Source organism: Cervus elaphus, chromosome 5 (genome assembly GCF_910594005.1).
Source record: "Cervus elaphus chromosome 5, mCerEla1.1, whole genome shotgun sequence".
Classification (NCBI taxonomy): Eukaryota; Metazoa; Chordata; class Mammalia; order Artiodactyla; family Cervidae; genus Cervus; species Cervus elaphus.
The window spans coordinates 62826700-62848977 of record NC_057819.1 but is presented as its reverse complement, the minus strand read 5'-3'; the positions used below and the strand labels follow the sequence as shown (position 1 = coordinate 62848977).

Genomic DNA, 22278 nt, shown 5'->3' with positions numbered 1-22278 from the left:
ACCAACAAACTGGACCAACAAAAGTAACATGGTTAGGGAGAGTAATCCAAAGCTAAATAATCTGTTTTATCTGATATTTTAGTTTTCTATCTATTGCCATATAACAAAAAGTTCCACAATTCAGTGGCTTTAATCAACAAATATTTATAGCCTCTTACAAATTCTATGTGGGTTAACTGGATCCAACAGTGCAATTCTATATCATTTGGTAGGGCTGCAGTCTTCTGAAGGCTCAACCTGGCTGGAATACCCACAATGGCTCACTCTCATGGAGGACAGACATTGTTTGATATCTGGGAACTCAGCTGGGGCTACTGATTGTTCTCCACACAGTTTCTCCATGTGGCTTGGGTTCTAAGACGGAATACTCTTAAGTGTGCCTCTGTATGACAGAAGTCACCTTGTGGAGTGAAAGTGAAAAGTGAAACTGTTAGCCACTCAGTCGCATCCAATTCTTTGTGATCCAATGGACTGTAGCCCACCAGGTTCCTTTGTCCATGGAATTCTCCAGGCAAGAATACAGGAGTGGGTAGTCATTCCCCTCTCCAGAGGAATCTAATATTAGCAAGCATTTCAAAGTTCAAACCCCAGAGAATGAGGGCTGGAAAAAGGAATTTCCTCTCCTGTCTGCTTGGAAACAATCTGCTGTTGGTCTCATTACCTATATGAACCACCATTTATATCTTGGTGGCTGAAATGGTAACCTACCACTCTCAGGGAACACACTGGCTTCTCAGAGACCTCACCTAGATAACAATTTAGAATTGAGGGAACAGGGCCAATAGTCATTACAGGGATATGCACTTACATAGATTGCCAAGGGATGGGGGAGTAGGGTGGTGGTCCATTTCATTGCAGTCTCATGACAATTACTATCTTGTAATTATCTCTCATTGTAAGAGAGATACATTTTGAGAGCTACATTATCTCTCATTGTAAGAGAACACTGTAAACAGGCAACCTATTTATACACTACTTAAGAATGAAATTGACATGGGAAAATAAGAGAGACAAATCAACCAATCTGGTGTATGTCTACGTCAACTACACTAAATACTTCATTAATATTTTATGCCTTAAAATGTATGTCTTGCTAGCATACTTGCCCTTTTCAAAGTCTCTTATTCCTGTGTGACATACACAAGGAAAACAAGAATTTAAAAATGCTCCAAACGTAATTAACTTGATGTGGATAATTTTGAATTTCTAGATGTTAAATAATCACATAAACTTTTAAATGTTTGAGTTTCCAACTACAAGGGTAGGCAAATGTCTTTTCCTCTTAAATTGCAATTGTTCCCAGGGTCTAAAGCCCAATAAAGATGTCAAGTTTTCCTTAACATTTGTAAGATTTAATGACTAGTAAAAGCAATGTGTGCCTTTCTTGTGAGGAGGGTGCTGCAAGCCAAGGTCATCAATTTTCAGCCTATGATATAAGTTACGCTAAATAACAATTTGAAGAAAACTCCAAATCCAGCAATACACATTTAGGTGCGTAGTAAGTCATGTAGATGGTACCTTTCCCCTAAATTATAATCTAATTATACTCTAGCAAAATGCCAAGAAGTTACAATTGGGTGGACTGGGTGTACTTTCTGGTAGAAACAAAGAAAAATTCCATCCTATTTTTATTATCAAAATTTTCTTTTCTTTGCATATAGGTGAAGGCTTATAGATCAAGTCTTTTTAATTTCACCTTGGAATTACATTCTCTTTGCTTCAATTCCTTTGAGTTATGCACAAAGCCTCCTGTTCTAAATCCACTGCTGTTTTTCTTCTCTGCCATGACTTCGATGTACGCTGAAGGCAAGTAAAATTATGAAAACCCTTAGCCCTTAATTCTGTGAAGGTGGTGACGTCAGAGAGAGATATATGTTAGATGGTGATGAAAAATTTAAGTCTGGCTTTATACAAGGTAATCTTTTTTTTTTTTTCCCATTCCTTCCTTTCCCTTTTTTTTCCCCTTTTGTTTTAAAAGCAAATTTTTTCATCTTTATTCCCAAATTTGGGTGTATTTGCCCCTCAGAATTTCAATACCTTTTTTCCTCTCTGCTAAACAAGACTTGTGATGATCTGTTTTCCCTTTCATCTTTAACATTTTGCTTTTATCTTTCTGTATGTGATATATGTGGGCTTCCCTGGCGGCTCAGACAGTAAGTAATCTGCCAGTAATGCTGGAGGTTACCCTGGGTTCCATCCCTGGGTCAGGGGGATAGCCTGAAGAAGGAAATGGCAGCCCACTCCAGTATTTTCACCTGGGAAATCCCATAGACAGAGGTGCCTGCTGGGCTGTAGTCCCTGGAGTCACAAAGAGCTGGACATGACTGAGCAACTAACACTGATGATGATGTGATATATAAATTCAAATAATTATTTTAGTTTTGTTTCTGTTGAAACAACCACACTGTGTTAGGGCATCATCTGCTTCTTCTCAATGAGGGCATTTATTCTTACAAATACCCTACTAGCACTTATAGGCCAGATATATTAAGGTACTCAAGATTAGACTCTGCCCAAATCCAAGGGAGCAAACGATATAAGACATTCATGGTTTAATGCTGCCTTGCCTCCTTCCACAGGTGTTAACAGTGAAGTGAAAGTTGTCTCTGTCCTGCTGGCACACTTCTCCAGACTTATTCACTTAAGGATTTAAAATGTAAACCTGAGGTGTTGGAAATTTTCAGGAATGGCAGGCTCTTGCTACTGCCTCTTAGCCTGGTCATGCACAAGTCATCATTTCAGATCATGAGAAAACTGTCTGCCTCATTTTAGAATATTAAACCCACTTGGAGAAAACAGGTATTTGCAACTATGAGCTGTGGAACAGCTGAATTCACTTTAGTATTTTAAAAAGGTGTAAACCTTTAAAACTTTTCTAAAGACACTCCTGTGCTTCTGGTCTTTTCTCACGTTACTCCCCTCCTTCTAAATTTCCACGTGATAGCTGAAATCAAGTTCATTTTTCAAGTCCATCTCAAATAACCCTTTCTGTAGGAAACTATTTCCTGTCTCAAACCAATATAATTTTTCTCCTGATTCCTCCGTAGTACTTCCTAACTTTGACACCACTTTTGTTTCATTTTTGACTGCTAGTATTTTAAACACTGGCTTCCCTGGTGGCTCAGAGGTTAAAGCGTTTAAACATTACATATATATTTAAGGCCTTAAGGCTTCGAATAGTAAGTACCCTAAGGGTGAAAAGCCACTTTCTTCTGTAATTTGTGTTCGTTTTTCACTAATGCGTCAGGAAGAACACTTCACTGTTGATGGGGGGCAGGGGGGAAGGACACAGATGATGATCCGAGCTGTTTTAAATCGTAATATAATTGATCTCTTAAACTAGTCTGAGAATGAGGCGAAACTAACTTTCACATTGGAAAATCCCGAGAGGAAAACACCCTTCAGAGATCTACAGGCAGAATGAACCCGCCTCCACGCTGTTTAGAGCAGCTGTCTCAGGAACCCTCCCTTCCTTAGAATGTGGGAGAGGTTCGGTGGGGCGGCAGCTGCAAGGACTCTTCCCCGTTCCTCGTGCAAATGGTCTTCCCGCCCTACACTCCCTTCCGAGGGGAAGGTGGCAGCTGTCAGGGCATCCCAGCGGTAATCTCTTCCCGAGTCTTTGCCGAGCGCGGCGGGCGGGCAGCAGCTGAAAGCTGTCAGAGGTGGGGACTCTGTGCTCCCCTCAGACTAGGGCAGCAGCCTTGCTGGCTCCGGCGCTGCCACCTCTCTGGCTCGTAGCGGTCCCTCAGGTGTCCTTCTCCAAGAAGACACCTTGGCAACGAGGGGCGGGTTCCCTCCGCGCCAGGAGGCCCTACGGTAACTTAACAACGGAAGGAGCGTAGGAATCGCCGCCTGGGCACTCGCCAAAGCACCTTCACAGATCGGGGAGTGGAAGGTGGGGGAAGAGTGGGCTCCTGAAAAGAAAGGTCTTTTCTGGCCGGCCTAAGGATACACCTGGAGCTACCTGCGCGGCGCGCCCGCCCGTCCTCACGGGCGGTCCTGGAGCGAGCCCGCGCCCGGCGCCCCCGTCCCGCCGGCCCCCGGGGGCCGCCCTCGTTTCCCCACCCCGCCGCGCGGTCGCCTCCGCCGTCGCGCCCGCCCCACCGCCCCGCGCGCTCGCGCACGCGCACGCCGCGCCCGGCCGCCCTCGGCGCTGTCATGGCGGCGGGGAGCAGCTTCAGCGGGCACAGGGGTAGCGGCGCTAGCGGTGGCGGGGCGAGCTGTGGCAGTAGCATCCTCAGCGCCCGCGGCGGCCTCCACAGCCGCACCCGTAGCGCCGGCAGCGGCTGTTTTTGCAAAGGCTGAGCGCAGGGGTGGGGCGGGCCAGGAAGCCATGGAGTTCTGTGCAGCCTCGGACACCCGGGGAGCGGACTAGGGAAACTTGGAGGCTGCGGCCAGGTGCGCTGACCTCTCTCTCCTCCCTCCTCTCCTCGCCGCAGCCGCCGGGCCTCCCCCGCCCTTCTGGCCACTACACACCTTCCCGCCTCTCCCCGACGAGCCTCAGGTGCCCGCGAGGTGCTCCACTCCTCCCCCTGGGCCGAGCGTTAGAGTCATCGCCGCCCCCTTCCCCCGCCCTTTCCTGCCCTGGATCTCCGCCGCCACCTCCGTCTCGCGGCTGCCGGGCGGGGGGCGAGGACGAGCCCGCGGTGTCTGGGTGAGGGGCAACTTCCTACCTCGAGGGTCGCCTTGGGGCCCCTGCTCTCCTCCAGCCCCCCCTTTTCCCGGCGACAGTTCTCTTTTCCGTGCACCTGTGAGGAGAGGTTGCCCTGAGCCGGGAACCTGCGAGGGTGTGGGGGAGGAGGGAACCTGTTCCCGGGCCTCTGGCTCCCTCCTGCGCTCGGAACCCCGCGCCTCGAGCCGCGGGGACGCGGGTGGCTGGAAGCGGGGTGCTCGGAGGAACTGCCTCACGGACAGCAACTACTCCCCTCTCTCCTCAAAAACCTTACAACAAAACCGAGCCCCTTTAACATTGATCTGATCTTCCAATAGGGTTTGGCGTTATTGTCAGCCTCCGGGAGAGAGATTGGACAAACATTCTCCAGAATCAGCAGGGCGACGCCAAGGACTTTCCACACCAACTGCTCTTGGGGTTTGTCCACAGCTCGGAAGAGTGACCCTTTCCGTTTTGCGTGGCGTCCGTGTGCTTATTACTAGTGCGGCGACTGGGTCCCGGCGTGACTCCGAGTTGTCCTTTCCCGTGAACTCGCCATGGCCAGTGAAGACAATAATGTCCCATCCCCGCCACCAACAGGTGACGACGGGGGAGGTGGGGGGAAAGGAGAAGAAGCCCCTGCCGAAGGGGGTGCCTTGTCCCTGACCCCAGGACTCCCCATCAGGGGTATCAGAATGAAATTTGCCGTGCTGACGGGCTTGGTTGAAGTTGGAGAAGTATCCAACAGGGATATTGTAGAAACTATCTTTAACCTGGTAAGTAGATCTCTGTTTTATCAGCGTATCTTCTCAGTGGGTTGGAGAACAAGACCTTAGAACTGAAGGCCATGTGCTTCACTCAGGCTGGTGATAGAAACAAAATTCTGCTGACCTAAGTTAATCACTTTCTGATATTTTTCAGCCTAAGGGGAATTATGTAAATTTACACCTTCCAGGTTTTGTGAAAGTGAGCAGGTCACTTTGGTCCCAAGAAAGTAATTGTTACTATGGAAGTATTATGGAGGACTCCTGTGGAGGAGTTTTATTCTATAATTTTTTTTTTCTCCTCTTGGGATGTATATCTAAGTGTGCATTTCTCTTTGACATTTTAAATGAGTTCTTGTGCCCTTTTTTTTGGACTTGAGAAATAATGTAAAGGGTAGTTCTACCTGCTCTTTTTTGAGTGAGTTATGTTTTGCCATAAATTTTGAACAAAAAATTCTTGTTCACAGGGCTGATGAAAGATTAATTTGCTGCAAAGTTAGCATCTATATTTAATTTCGATTAGTTTTATTTTTGGACATAAGGAACAAAAGTCAAATTTTGGAATGAAATTTGGGGTTACATCTTTTGAAAGTTGAGTGGCAGTTTAAAAAGAGGATTGCAGCAGAAGTAGTATGATCTTTATTTCTCTTGTGAATTCATGTCTATCAGCAAAGCATATTTGGGCATTGGAAGTTGCTGGTTATCTTACTATGAGCTACTGAATGTTATTTTTAAAAGGTGGATATGCCCTACTTCCCTTTTCCTGTAGTCATAGAAATAGTTTTCATTTCTAATGGGGACTTTTTAGATTTCTTTATTTCAAACTGTTGCCTGTCAATGTACAATAAATTTGGCTTTGATATTTCCCCTTCTTCCACCTACTCACCTGTGTTACAAGATAATGGAAGGGAACAAGTATGAATGTGCAGTAGTTGAATAACTGTTTAGCCCCTTTCCCCTTTGCCTCTATATTTTCAAGGTTAGGTTTGTTTTATTCAGGGCAGTTAATTATTTCCTTCACTAGACCTTTACTAATAGACTAGTTACCTGTGGTACAATTTCTAGAATGTGGTAAAATTTCTAACTAGATGAAATTCACTTACCTGTGGAACATGAAACTTTGAACAATAGAATATTTCTCTAGCAGTTTGTTGTGTTGGGAGTTTATATGCAAAGACGTACATGTACACACTTTAGGTATATTGTGGAAATACTGAGATGTACACAAAAATAGAACAGTGTAATAAGTTCTGGTGTCTATTATCCAGTTTCAACAGTTAAAAATGTTTTGGGAATCTTGTGCATATGTGGACTTTCACAGTTTGTGAATCTGAGGAAGATAAACGGCAAGTTGATGTATCCTTTTATCTCAAGATAGACTTGAGAACTTTGCTTCTCGATTTTTCTTTTTTTTATTTTTCTAAATCTCATGTTTCCTGGATGTTAAAGAAAAATCTGTGATAGTGATACAGTCCATCATTAATTGTGTGTGAAACACCACATTCCTCTGGCAGAGGAGGATTCCAACTCCTCTGTTTGAATGCCCTTTGTGGAGATGGATGACCAAACATGAGTAACTTGCATTTTATCATTAAGGAAAGCCCAAATTCTGTAGTAATAGTTTATATGCTGCCTAGAATTCTAGACCTGGGTATAGATTTTAAGGTGATTGGTTAAGTCTTTTATAGCTGTCTGTGGGGCAGCAGGTGTCTGGGTAAAAGGAGGGGAAAAATCTGTTCAATTACACCTCCTCTTCACCACCATTCTCTTCTCATGTAGAGCAGAGAAAGTTGCTGAGAGGATCAGATTAGTTCTTTTCTTCTGTTCTTCCTTACAAGACTTCATGCTCCTACCCGGGTATCAGGCGTCTTGGCCAGTCTTTTGAAAGTCTCGGAAACTGAAAATGTTAGGAATCTGGTAAGCTAGCCCGTTTCAGTGCTGTTAGGACTGCTGCACTTAAATATTTTCTAATAGTTATCAGCCTTTGTCTCCATTCTACTCAAAGAAGGAAGTTGTATTAACTAATAATAGGTGTGATAAAAAAAAAAAGTTACTGCAGTTTAGTACCAGTTAGGCAATGGGCCAGGTGCTTTACAAGTGTTTTTAAATTCTTTCCTCAAGTCTTTAACACATGGAGCTTATTTTATAGATGAGGAAAGGGAGAGCCTGACAGGTGAAGCAGATTGGTGATTCTTAGAATGATGAACCTTCTAGGAATACATCTGTTTCTTGAGTTGATGTAGAGTTGTTTGCTTTCCTGAGCAGATATTTATAGCACAGGCATAGCTTTCCCCAGCCTAAGGACAGAACAATCATTGGTCTGCTAAAGGTGAATAGTGGAACTTTGTTCACATTTCATTTCTTCTTATTCAAATAGCTTTCAAAAAACTGCTTAGAAAAGACCTAAAAAGTAAAAAAAAAATTTCAGGTTCAGTCAGGTTTTTCAATCAGAATGTAGATGTAGAAGGTTGATTATTAGCTTTTTTTTTTTACAGTCAGTATATTGGATTAAAAATTTTTTAATTGTGAAAAATAGCATACAAAAGAATGTCTTAAATGTATAAGTAATAAGATATTATAACAATATAAGCCCCATGAAACTTCCATCTAACTTAAAGAATCAGCATGTTGCCAGTATCACTCAATCCTTATGCAAGCACCTCCTTTATCCTTCATTCACTGGAGTTTTTGTTAGTAAGTTTATATAGCTTTTGTAACTTTTTCCTATTTTTCAGACATTTTATTAAAATAGCTTATATTCTACCTATTCTTTCTAAATAATTACATGTTAGTTTCTTTAAACCATAAAGTTTGTACTGTTAAAATTAAACAACCTCCCCTCCATGAGAGTTGTCCAGAGAGGTGGTAGAGCTATATAACTCTTGAGGTCTTTACAGAGTGTTGTCCCCATCTTTGCTAATGTAGCTTGACCTTACACTATTAAAAATTTCTTTGAAATTTGCCGCCCTTTTTGTAATTTCTTTTGAGAATCTTTGTAGGTAAGTTTTGATTAATAGTGCACCTGTGTATTCAAGTGTTTCAAACTTGTGGTTTTACATTTTTCTTGTCACAGTGTAAAAACATTTTGTCTCCATCTGTATACTAAAGTAATTTGTCAAACTTTTGGACCCAGAGTAATTAATGTTTTGGCATTTTTCTGGAACTTGCTGCTGAGTTTAAGGCTTCCACCAAGTATTTATAGGTAGTCAGTGTTATTTATTTACTTTTTTAGTCAGTGCTATTTAAAAGAATGATGTTTTCCATGGGATGGTGACAAATACACATTTTCATTACTTTTTTTTCCTTTACACTTAACTGTACCATTTTATTTAAATGTTAAAGCTTCAAGATTTCCTAGGCAGTTCAGTGGTTAGGACTCAGCACTTGCTTGCCATGACTTGGGTTCAATCACTGGTCAGGGAACTAAGGTCCTGCAAACTGTGTGGTGAGTGTGGCCAAAAAAAAAATTAAAACTTAGAAGGTGGAATATAGTTCTTTATTACTCAGTATGTGGCATTTGATACAGGTTCTGCAAAATATTAATGCTGCAAACCTTGATACATACAGTAGCTGGGCAGATCCTACAGAGGCTGCGTTTGTATTGACTCTGCGAAGAGTGTACTTGTGGGGCAGCTACCGCTCCATTTTAGCTGATTGTTGTTCTGCAGTAACATGGGCCAAGTGATGGGTGACCCTTTTGATTTTTCAAGAAGAACTGGAGATCTAGATTGAAAAACATTTACAATATCAAATTATTAAAAAATATTTCGTGGGACGCATGAAATTGCAGGCAGTTTCTTTTCTAAGCTTTTATCTAAACCTTTATTAGAAAGGTAATTATGCATTGTGTTTCTATTTTGATGTGCGTATCTAGAATTATTTCCTCCTTAATACCTGAAACCTGACATAACTTAAGGGTTGAGAGTAATCTATTCTAATAGAAACATGGTTGTTAATGGGCTTCTCCTCCATGTTAGTCTGTACTTCATGTTGTAGTAGAAGACTCAAACCGGTTTAAACACAGTAAAAAGGATTTATAGGCTCATTTATCTGGAAGTCTAAAGGTAGGGCAAGTTATATAGTAACAGTAATATTAAAGACCAGTTTCTTTCTGTTGCTCTGTCCCTTTCTGTGATGTCAGCTTTAGTCCGTTGCTGTTCCCCTCACCGTGGTAGGATGGTTGCCAGTGGTCCTTGGGGCCCTGTGTGTTCTTGTTCAGGTCGCTTGGGAGAGAGCACCTGTCCTCACATTCCGAACAAGAGCCCTGACTGGACCACTGAAGCAGTGCCTGTGGCCATTGGAATATGCTGATTGGCTTAAGCAAACCATGGTCAACTGCTTTATGCTTTACCTAAGGATCCAGTCAATTTCCTTTAAAGTATTTGGGCTGTTTGGGGAGGGATGGATACACAAAGATCTGGGTAAAACATTCAAAGTGTGAATGGATGCTGGATAGGCAACCAGTAATGCCTATTACTCTCCTTTACAAATGCATAACAATAAGCAGGATTTCCCTGGTGGCTCAGACAGTATAGAATCTGGTTGTAATGCAGGAGACTCAGGTTTGCTCCCTGGGTTGGGAAGATCCCATGGAGAAGGGCTACCCACTGCAGTATTCTTGCCTGGAGAATTCTATGCACAGAGAAGCCAGGCAGGCTGAAGTCCATGGGGTATCAAAGAATGGAACATGACCGAGCAACTGAATAGTAATGTAAAAGATATTTGTGTAAAGAGAAAAAAAAAATTGCTGACTTAACCCCCTGTCGTGATCTTGAGCAAGTTTTTTTAACCTCTTTGTGCCTTGGTTCCCCCAGCTCTGTAATGGGGAAACTATATTATAGCAAGAATTAAATGAGTAAATACTCACTCAGTTATGCTCGACTGTTTGTGACCCCATGAACTGCAGCCCACCAGGCTCGTCTGCCCATGGGATTTTCCAGGCAAGGATAATGGAGTGGTTTGCCATTTCCTTCTCCAGGGTATCTTTCCAACCCAGGGATCGAACCTGAATCTCCTGCACTGCAGGTAGATTTCTTTTCTGACTGAGCTACCAGGGAAGCCCTTACAAAACACTTAAAATAGTGTGTGGCACATTAAGTACAAATTTGTAATTTTAGATAGTTAAAATCATCATATTCCAACCTTATCTTACCATTTTGTCATTGCCACTTTTAGACGTGTGTGATTGCGTGTGTGCTAAGTTGCTTCAGTTGTGTCTGATTCTTTGTGACCCTATGGACTGTAGCCCACCAAGCCCCTCTATCCATGGGATTCTTCAGGCAGGAATACTGGAGTGGGTTGCCATGACCTTCTCCAGGGGATCTTCCCAACCAGGGATTGAACCTGTGTCTTTTACATCTCCTGCATTGGCAGGCGGTTTCTTTAGAGGTGACTTGATTTTAAACATCTTTATTGAAGTATAATTTATGTACCATACAATTCCCTTGTTTTAAGTGTATATAGTTCAGTGATTTTTAGTAAGTTTCCAGAGTTGTACAAGCATTACCACAATCTAACTTTGGAATATTTACATCCTGTGTTTAAGGCATTTTATAGTTTTAGCTCTTATATTTAGCCCTATGATCTATTTTGAGTTAATTTTTGTATGATGTGAAAGAAATGTAAGATAAGGGTCTAAATTCATCTTTTTGTTTCACTGCCATTTGGTGAAAAGGCTGTTCTTTTTTTTTTTTTTTTTTAAATAACTTACATTAATTTTATATCCTACACAGATATATTTAAAAGTTTGTATCTCATGCTTTCTTATTAGATGTCCACAGGACATTTAGAAAAACTGGCCAAAAGATAAACATTACTAATTTTCAAAAAGTAAAATTCTTTTATTTTGTGTGTGATTCAGTTATACATATGCACATATATTTTTGAAATTATTTTCTATTGTCGGTTTTTACACAATAATGACTGTAGTTCCCTGTGCTGTATATGGTGAAACTTTGTTGTTTGTTGCATATCTGTTTTTTAAAATTAGAAATCTCCACTTGTGCTCCCCCCCCAAAAAAAAAGAAAAAAAAAAAAAATTAGAAATCTTGCATTCTGTTCTTACTAAGTCGAACAAGTGGAATCAAAATGTTGATCCTTTTGCATTAAATTGCCTTGGCATCTTTGTCAAAAATCAGTTGATCATAACTGTAAGGATTTATCTGAACTCTTAATTTTTTTCCATTGTTCTAAAGGTCAGTTCTTACATTAATACCAAACCATCTTGATTACTATAACTTGTAGTAAGTTTTCAAAAATAGGGCTGTATGTCCTTTTTGTTTTTCTTTTCTGAGATTGTTGGCTATTCTAGGTCCTTTGTATTTCCATATGACTTGTAGGATGGACTCAATCAATTTCTGTTAAAAAAAAAAAAGGAATGTATTCATTTATTTAGGTCTTCATTTCTTTCATCAATGTTTTGTATATGAGGAGATGAATTATTTTTGAATATATATATATATATATATATATATTTGTTTGTTTGCTGCTATTAAAATGCTCCTGTAGGCATCTTTGTGCATTGAAATTTCCAGCAGAGGAGTAAATAGTTTAAAGTATATGAACATTTATATAGCTCATGAGTAGATATTGTTAGCTTGTCTATTAATGTTGAAAATTTTTTAAAAGAGATATGGGTGTGTTGGTGCATTTAATAACATAGTTTCTTAGAAATGATAAAATTGATAAGTTAAGCCCCTGCAGATATACAGTCTTGTTTCTGTTTTGAATAGGTCCATTTTGAACTGGGAAATCATTTAGGAACTGAAAAAGTCAGAGTGTTTTTTTGTTGTTTCATAGAAAGGGAAACTAAGTTTTTTGTTTCTCATACTGACTTAGCTGAACTAATCAAATACATTTAATTTTTATATTACATATTACCTCTTTTCATATATAGCTTCTTTAAAATATTTATAATGCTTTTTTATGTTTGCAAGAAAAATGTCCAGAATACATTTAGTTTTATAGTACTTATTTTAGGTACAGAATAAATTGTTTATCTTTGTACCTCCAGAACTTCTCACCGTGTTTCTTGGTACTTTAAAAGTGTTTGTTAAATGGATGTGTCTTAATCTCCTCATTAAATAAATTACATTCATTATGAAGTCTAGTATCTTTTATTCTTTTCTGCAACAGGTAAAACCTTAATGTATATTTCTTTTATTGTTGTTCTTCAGTTGCTCAGTTGTGTCCAACTCTCTGTGACCCCATGGACTGCAGCACGCCAGACTTCCCTGTCCCTCAGAGTCTCCCTGAGTTTGATCAAACTCATGTCCATTGAATCAGTGATGCCATCTTATCCTCTGTCATCCACTTTTCCTCCTGCTTTCCATCTTTCCCAGCATCAGGGTCTTTTCCAGTAAGTCAGCTGTTCGCATCAGGTGGTCATAGTATTGAAGCTTCAGCTTCAGCATCAGTCCTTCTGATGAAGGTTCAGGACTGATTTCGTTTAGGATTGCTTTCTTTTATTATTTTCTGACTGTTTCTTATGATGATACTTGTCAAGCAGCTTGCATTTTTCATTATGTAATTTTGAGTTACATAACAGTATCTGTTTTACCCCTAAGAAGAGCAATTTCATTATTTTTAAAAGAGTCTATTATAACTTGCTCTTAAAGTAGATTTTTCCTTTTACTCTAGTAGTATTTCATTAGATATCACCTAACAGAATATGTAGTCAGACACCTACCTCTGAGTAAATTTCCAGTGAGTCTTTGGCTTAAAAGCTGTTGGGAAAAGAGATGCGGTAAAAAACAAAAGGAAATGGTACAAAGAAAAACACTGCTGAGAGTACACAAATTCTTTTTAATTGACTAATTTCATAAAACACTTTTGAGTTTTAGACTTGAAAACTTTTTTTTGATGTGTGTAAATCTGTTTTGAGTCTTCAAAAGATCTAATTGGATTTGTCCCAGAATAATATGTGATTGAAATGTGCTTTGTGAAGTAGAGAATTTCTTGTTGCTGGAGACTTTAGAAGATTGCATATTGGGGATATTATAGAGTAGATTCTTACTTTGGTTAGGAGATTAGACACCACGTTATGTGACTATCTCATGTTCTTGCTCTGAGTTTTGTTGTCTGTATTACACCTGGGTTTTTGCATTTACTTCTTAGACTTCTCTTGACCAGACTAAGTAATTTGTGTTCTATAAAAATTAGTTTTAGAGGAGAGGGGCTGCATTTTGTCTATAGATTCTTACAGAAAGATGAAAAACTGAGGTCTCAATTAACTGCGTTTTGTTAGAGAGTTTTGCTTGAGATTATTGCTTGAGAACTGAAAAAGATTTTTTCCCTGCCTGATAAGATCTTTGTTCATTAATAATGACTTTAGTGTAGTACTTTTATTATTTTATTTAATTAATTAATTAATTTATTATTTTATTTTAAGCTACACTAAATCTCTTAAAGCTATGGCTTCTGATGAGGTATTTAGCTTTGTTGTTTCTAATGAAAGTATTTTTCTCATAAAGTAATATAAATATATTATTTCAAGTTCTATATATAGTACCTAATTGAATCCAGTCTTTATCATATTTGGGCTTTACTATCTTGAATAAAAATAATCTTTATATCTTAGAGCTTATAAATACACACATACATATGTACAACTTTTTACACAGCACATTTTTTTTGAAAGTGTGGATTTGATGTTAATACATGAAACTTAAGTCAATCCTGATAGTAATACGATAATTAGTCAGTTTCAAATGGGATATCATATCTTTTCTAGAAACAAGAGTAGGCACCAGTGAGTTTTTTTGGTATCTAAAATGGAGAAAATATTAATTATTAAAGAAAATTATATAAAGATATTAGAAAGTTATTATTAACATTATCATCAGCCTGTTTTCTTAGATAACACAATTGTGAATTTAATAGATACCATATTTTACCATTACTGAAAATCTGACCCAAAGTATACCTTTCTTCATGAATTCATTGTTTTAAATCAGGGGGGAATGTCTTTGCAGATCTTCACCTGTACTCACAGATTTTCAGGTACTTAATATTGTGGGAAAAGTGTTAGTACAGTCGACACTTGAACAACATGGGTTTGAACTGTGTGGATCCACTTATTTGTGGGCTTTTTTCAATAGTAAATACGATAGTACTCCACGATCCATGTTGGTTACATCCAAGGATGTGGAGGAACCTCATATATGGAGGGCTGACTTCAAGTTATATGTGGATTTTGAACTTCATGAAGGATCGCCCCCCCCGCCCCCCCCCCCCCCCGCAAATCCTCGCATTGTTCAAGGGTCAACTGTAGTTCTTGTAATCATTAAACCAAGCACTATTTGCATTAAGGGAAAGTAGTTCTGTAAATTTTCATGTTTTCTTAAGATTTTTGTTGTATTGTGAAGGATTTCTCTTTCTTTTGGAAGAAATTACATGTGAACCAACATCACTTCCACGCTATACCTGCATGTTCTATTGTTTAACAGTCCTGTAGGAAGTGATTCAAGGTGAAGATACAAGTTATAGCAGATTGGACTCTGCTGTTGTAATACTCACTTTATAAATGATGAAACAGAGGATAAGTAGCTTGCTTGCATCACTGGGCAAGTAATATTGCTGAGATTCAAACTCAGGGAATCTACAACTGAGTTCTAAACAGTAAGCCATGTATAGTGTATAATTGCAAAGAACCTTAAATGTGAAATAGTGACTTAAGGCATCTTTCAATCAAGTAATTGAATAGTTTCTGTTTAATCAGATTGTTTAAAACATGCCTAACATAGTCAAGATTTAGCTTGTGGTACTTAGGGTTTGTTTGTTTTTCCCCTTTAAATCTAAAATGTGTATTAGGAAGGGGAGTTTTTAAGAAATGTGATATTAAAATTGAATGGAGTTAATGACATAGTTTGCTTCCGTGGTGGCTCAGATGGATAGAATCTGCCCACAATGTGGGAGACCTGGGTTTGATCCCTGAGTCGGGAAGATCCCCTGGAGAAGGAAATGGCAACCCACTCCAGTATACTTGCCTGGAAAAATCCTATGAATGGAGGAGCCTGATGGGCTACAGTCCATGGGGTTGCAAAGAATCAGACATGACTGAGTGACTTCATAGTTAGGCGTCTTCACGGTGGCTTAGCAGTAAAGAATCCCCCTGCAATAAAGGAGATGTAGGAGATTCGGGTTCAATCCCAGGGTCAGAAAGATCTCCTGGAGAAGGAAATGGCAACCCAGTCCTGTATTCTTGCCTGGGAAATCCCATGGATAGAGGAGACTAGTGGGCTACAGTCCACGGTGTCACAAAAGAGTAGGACACGACTTAGCGACTAAACAACAACAATGCAAAGTACTGGAGTCTTACTCTCACAGTCCATATTTAGCTAGTTAAGCCTGCAAATTGAAATGACCTTGAATACTGGTCTATAAAAAAGTGAAGTTTTTAATAATCTTTTTTGTCTTTTATATACTGACCACATCGCGCATATAATAGGAAGTTCAGTTCAGTTCCTCAGTCGTGTCTCTTTGTGACCCCATGGACTGCAGCACGCCAGGCTTCCCTGTCCATCGCCAACTCCAGGAGTTTACTCAGACTCATGTCCATCGAGTCGGTGATGCCATTCAACCATCTCCTCTGTCGTCCCCTTCTCCTCCCACCTTCTTTCCTTCCCAGCATCAGGGTCTTTTCCAAAGAGTCAGTTCTTCGCATCAGGTGGCCAGAGAATTGGAGTTTCAGCTTCAACATCAGTCCTTCCAATGAACACCCAGGATGGATCTCCTTTAGGATGGACTGGTTGGATCTCCTTGCAGTCCAAGGGACTCTCAAGAGTCTTCTGCAACACCACAATTCAAAAGCATCAATTCTTCGGCGCTCAGCTTTCTTTATAGTCCAACTCTCACATCCATACATGACTACTGGAAAAACCATAGCTTTGACTAGACAGACCTTTGTTGTCAAAGTAATGTCTCTGTTTTTTAATACGTTGTCTAGGTTGGTCATAACTTTTTTTCCATGGAGCAAGCATCTCTTAATTTCATGGCTGCAGTCATGATGTGCAGTGATTTTGGAGCCCCCCAAAATAAAGTCTGTCACTGTTTCCATTGTTTCCCGTCTATTTGCCATGAAATGATGGGACCAGATGCCATGATCTTAGTTTTCTGAATGTTGAGTTTTAAGCCAACTTTTTCACTCTCCTCTTTCACTTCCATCAAGAGGCTCTATAGTTCCTCTTTGCTTTCTGCCATAAGGGTGGTGTCATCTGCATATCTGAGGTTATTAATATTTCTCCCGGCAGTCTTGATTCCAGCTTGTGCTTCATCCAGCCTGGCATTTTACATGATGTACTCTGCATATAGTTAAATAAGCAGGGTGACAATATACAGCCTTGACTTACTCCTTTCCCGATTTGGAACCTGTCCATTGTTTCATATCCAGTTCTAACTATTGCTTCCTGATCTGCATACAGATTTCTCAGGAGGCAAGTCAGGTGGTCTGGTATTCCCACCTCTTTAAGAATGTCCCACAGTTTGTTGTGATCCACAGTCAAAGGCTTTGGCATAGTCAATAAAGCAGAAGTGGATGTTTTTCTGGAACTCTCTTGCTTTTCTGATGATCCAACGGATGTTGGCAATTTGATCTCTGGTTTCTCTGCCTTTTCTAAATCCAGCTTGAACATCTGGAAGATCTTGGTTCACATACTGTTGAAGCCTGGCTTGGAGAATTTTGAGCAGTATGTTACTAGCATGTGAGATGAGTGCTATTATGCAGTAGTTTGAGCATTCTTTGGTATTGCCTTTCTTTAGGATTGCAGTGAAAACTGACCTTTTCCAGTCCTGTGGCCACTGCTGGGTTTTCCAAATTTGCTGGCATATTGAGTGCAGCACTTTCACAGCATCATTTTTGAGGATTTGAAATAGCTCAACTGGAATTCCATCACCTCCACTAGCTTTGTTCATAGTGATGCTTCCTAAGGCCCACTTGGCTTTGCACTCCAGGATGTCTGGCTGTAGGTGAGTGATCACACCATCCTGGTTATCTGGGTCATGGAGATCTGTTTTCTATAGTTGTTCTGTGTATTCTTGCCGCCTCTTCTTAATATCTCTGCTTATTTTAGGTCCATACCATTTCTGTCCTTTATTGTGCCCATCTTTGCAAGGATAATGCTTTTATTAATCAGCTGTGTGTGTGCGCATTCCATGTGCTCTATTGTATCTGACTCTTTGTGACTCCGTGGACTGAAGCCTGTCAGGCTCCTCTCTCCATGAAATTTTTCAGGCGAGAATCCTGGAGTAGGTTGCCGTTTCCCACTCCAGAGGATCTTCCCGACTGAGGGATGGAATCCCCCTTTCTGGAGTCCCCTGTGTTGCCAGGGGGATTTTTTTTTTTTTTTTTACTACTGTGCCACCTGGAAAGCGCTATTAATTGGTTACAGGAGAGAATACCAATTATTGTCTTTCCTATTGTGGAGATGTATTAACGGTCCTCTAGTATTCAAATAATCTTTTCAATTCAATTCAATTTCAATTCAAATCAATTCAAATTCAAATAATCAAATGCCAGTAGGCAATTCAAATAACTGGAAGTTGATTTGCTTCCATGGTATATTTACTGAATAAAATTCCCAAATTTAGAGGGCAGGTTATTTTCTTTTTTTTAGAGATTACAGTGTGAATTTAACTAGAGTTTAGATTTAAATTTTCAAGTAAGATATCAAAGTCAAAGAATCAAAGTGAACAAGATTTTAATGTGAAACATTTTTACGTGTTGCTATTTTGACTAGATTTATTGCTATTTTTACTAAACTTATGATTTCATAATATGACACTGCTCTTGTGAAACAAGTAAATATCTATTTCCAGTGGGACTGATCCATTCATTCATTTAGTGAATATTTATAGGGCAGAAATAGTGTGCCAAGTATGGTATTGGGAATAGAAAACGAACAAGACAAACATAGACCTCGTCTTTATGGAGCTTAAAGTGTAAGTTCTTTATCCTCTAAGTACCGCATTTCTTCAACTGTTCTTATATCCTTCAATTCATTTAGTTTTATTTTCTGATATTTCACAAGTACAGCCTGCTCTTATTCCTGTGTGTTGATACTCTGAGAATGTTAATTATCTTTGTGATTTTTATTTGTTAACTACATTGATCACATTAATAGGAGAGGATGATGTTGTCTGTCCTATATTTTTCACAAGGAATTCTTTTTGTCTATCTAAGCCATCTAGGAGGATAATCTAATGCCAGTAGGCAAGTGAAATACAATGTGATATTTGCTTCTTTTACTATATTATCACCTTATCTGGAATGAAGTGTCATGTGGATGAATTATTAATATACTTTTGCTTTACCAATACATTTCTGTTTTGATGTTTTTCACTAGGACTAAATTTGAAATGTTTTTTCAGATTTTTTCTGTTTGAACAGAGTATATTGACTGTTATTTGAACTTTAATAACCTTGCGTCATTCATATGAATGCTTGTTTTTGGGATACTGGGTGTTTCCATAATCCTTTCCCTCTTCTGCATCTCTGGTACCACTTCCCTTGTCCAGGTACTCATCATTTTTTGCCTGTATAGTTACAAAAATTGCCTGTTCCTGTTTCTCTGTTGTTTTCTCCTTTCAAAAACTCTCCACAACTGCTGGTGTGTTCATCTAGAGGGCAAATCTGACCATTTGGTTTTCCTTCCAAAATCATTCTGTAGTTTTTTCATTCTCTTTTGGACACAGGTTGTTTGAACCTGAATCCTGTATACTCTATTATACTGTGTGACTATTAATTTAAGTTGGGTGCTCATACTAAAATCATAGAAAATGGCCATTAATTAAATTTCTCAAGAATTGTGTTTATTGAAAAGTTCATGATAGTCAGAAACATTGAAAAGAATGATAAGCTTTGAGAAAACGCATTATCTTAAAACTTGATCCTTGATTCAACAGTGCATACTTCATTTAACTTGGAACATTAGTCTCCCTCTGTGTCAAATGGTATATAGTAACTTGTATTTGTTTAAGATATCCACCCATCAGTTTTCTTTCTATTCTTTCTCATAACCAGGAGAGAAATGAAATGACCAGTTCTTTAATATTTGGGGAATCATACATCTAATTTGTGATTAATAAATATTATTCTTAATTTGTATTGTGTTTTGTTCATGGTTTTTTAAGATAGTGCCTTAGTCTGAGGGCAGTAGTATGACAGAAAAGAAAAATTAAATAGTAATTTTTTACTTGTTAGTATCTTGAAAAAATTTGGAAAAAGTTTAGCATTAAATCAAATAGTCAAAACGAAAAATTTGGCATATGTTTGGGAGTTTCATTTATTCTAAATTCTCATTACTATGGAATGTAGTGTTGACTTAACGAAAATTTTGAATGCTGAGAGGATGTCCTAATTAATAATTTTTATTAATACCTAAGTTTGAAGAGTCCCCTAGTTTGAAATGACAAATTTTTTTTAATTTTTTTTAATTTTTATTTTTTTTTTATTAGTTGGAGGCTAATTTTAATAGTTTTTTTTTTTTTTTTCCTCTGTTGATCCTTATTGTCTCTGATACTTATCTTCTGAATCACTTGGGGATACTTTTCCATTTTCCTTCTTCTTCTCTACCTTGCTCACACCAGACTTAGATTTCTTTTTTCTTTCTTTTTTTTTTTAACCACTGAGACTGCTTAAGAGTCTTCCCACTTCATAGAAAAGCAGTGTTTTCTTATTCCCTTCTGAACTTAGGTGGAGTTTTCTGGAGGTCTGCTCTGGCTGCTATATGTGATGCTAAAATGGGAAACACAAAATGACTATTTCCATTATCTACATCTATGAGATAATAGTATTTATTGAGTGGTTTGAGATCTACTAAGTAGTACTTAGTAGATTCTACTGTTCTAGTAGAATAGTTTAGTCCATTCTGTTTAGTCCTGTTTAGTCCATTCTGGTCCCTTTCCTCTTGGTTTTCTCTCTGCCTAGAATGATCTCCTTTCAATTATCTAATTATATATATCAACAAACAATATAAATATAAATTATAATTTTTGTATATTGAACTTGTGTTTTTTTATATTCATTTTTTAATAGTTTCTTTTCCTTAGTCATGTCTTATATCTTTATTTTCTTAAACATCCATTTTTTAATATTGTAAATCTAATCATTTTTATTTTTTTCAGTGTTTGGGGTTGTTTCTTGGGAGTTTGTTTTCTTCATTATTTAAAAAAAGCAGTGAGTGTATGTTTTGTGGATTTTTACTCGTGTGTTTAGTTTGAGGTCTGGTTTATAATGTGCTCCTACTGGTAGCTTTGGTGTTTGCTTCTGTCATGCTCCAGTGTCTACAACTCAGAATATCTTGAAACTAAATTTTTCGTGTGAGTTTTGTCAGATCTCACAGGTAATATGAGTTTGGAGTGAGAGGAGGGAGACTTCTTTTTTTTCCTTCTACCCAGGTTGAGACAGGCAGATAGTCCACTGTTCCTGTGATGAGTTGACAGTGTTGCTTTTCAGATTCCCCATCTTGTTTAAGCCCCAAGCTCTTTGTCCTTTTCCCTCTTAGCAGTCCCTTTACACCCAATTTCTCAACCACTACAGATTGGTGGGTGCTTCCAGGGTAGATACTGGCCTCAGTGCTCACTGAAACTTAGTTGTTTTTTCCTTCCAGTTATTTTCCTTGGTTCCTTTCTAGCTCAGCCATTCATGAAAAAAATTTTTTTTGTGTGTGTAACATTTCAGCATTTTAAGGAATTCTGAACGAGTGTGTTTCTGGACATCTAAGTCTTCTGTGTTGCAGGAAATGGATCTCATTTCTTCCTCCAATTATCTATATGAGCCTCTCCTTCCTTTCCTTAAGGTCTGTGTTTGGACATTGCTTTGTTAGAGATCCTTTACCTACTACCAGTTGGGTACCCTCATTGTCACTCTTATCTGCAGTATCCTGCTTTATCTTTATAGCATTTATCTCCACTAGATATTTATTTTATGTTTACTTATATTAGAAAATAAGCTCCATTTGTAAGTTTACCACGTTATCATCATTGCTTAAAATAATGCCTGATATATATTTGGTGTTTAGTATTAATAAACAGGGGCTTTGCTGGTGGCTCAGGTGGTTAAGAATCTGCTTGCAATGCAGGAGACCAGGGTTTGATCCCTGGGACGCTCCTTTGGAGATGGAAATGGCAACCCGCTCCAGTGTTCTTGCTGGAGAATTCCATGGAATAAGTGTGCTTAATGCTTTAAATGGATTCTCTCTTTTAATCCTCATTGTAACTCTGTGAGGTAGGTGATATTAACATCTCGATTTTAAAGATGTGAGGAGTCTTAAGTTTGCAGAGCTAAGTAAATTGTCTAAGGTCAGACAGTAAATGGCAGAGGAAGAAGTTGAACCCCAGGCAGTTTGGCTTCAGAGCAGCCTGTTCTAACCACTGTGCTTAGGGGGTTAGGGGGTGGTAGTGACGTTGCTTCTTTAGCTGGTTTGTATGACGCTGGTGTAATTCTAGAGTTCAGCGCTACCTTGTATCCATTGTTTCTTTGGGAAAATACTTTCTGGATTTCAAATAATTGATCTTTAGATAAAAGTTTGGACCTTAATATGTAACTTAGAAAGCTTATGCAGTGCAGTGGTCTCCCCTTACTTTAAGGATTGCTTTCTAACACCCCAGTGGATACCTGAAACCGTGGATAGTACCGAATCCTGTATACACTTTTTTTTTCATACACATGCATACCTGTGATATGCTTTAATTTATAAATTAGACACAGTTGTAATCAATGTTATGTGAATGTGTTCTCTCTTTCCCTCAAAATATCTTGTTACAGGCAGATCTTGTTCTATTGCACTTCATAGGCACTGCATTTTTTAGAAATTGAAGGTTTGTGGCAACCTTTCACTGAGCAAGCCTGTCAGTGCCATTTTTCAA

The 22278-nt window shown here is 38.9% G+C and overlaps 1 protein-coding gene across 4 annotated transcripts in view; it reads left to right on the top strand.

Annotated features, from left to right (window-relative positions):
• The first annotated feature begins 4130 nt into the window (after positions 1-4130).
• LRBA (LPS responsive beige-like anchor protein) overlaps positions 4131-22278 on the top strand; it is a 723276-nt gene continuing 705128 nt past the window's right edge. For 2 of the 4 annotated variants that reach the window (XM_043902581.1, XM_043902579.1), the window contains exons 1-2: positions 4132-4398; positions 4990-5427. In XM_043902581.1, the coding sequence (XP_043758516.1) occupies positions 5209-5427 (219 nt within the window). In that variant the 5' untranslated portion in view covers positions 4132-4398; positions 4990-5208. Of the gene's footprint in view, positions 4399-4457; positions 4655-4989; positions 5428-22278 lie in introns of those variants that run through there. The other 2 variants (XM_043902582.1, XM_043902580.1) reach the window with 2 other exon arrangements.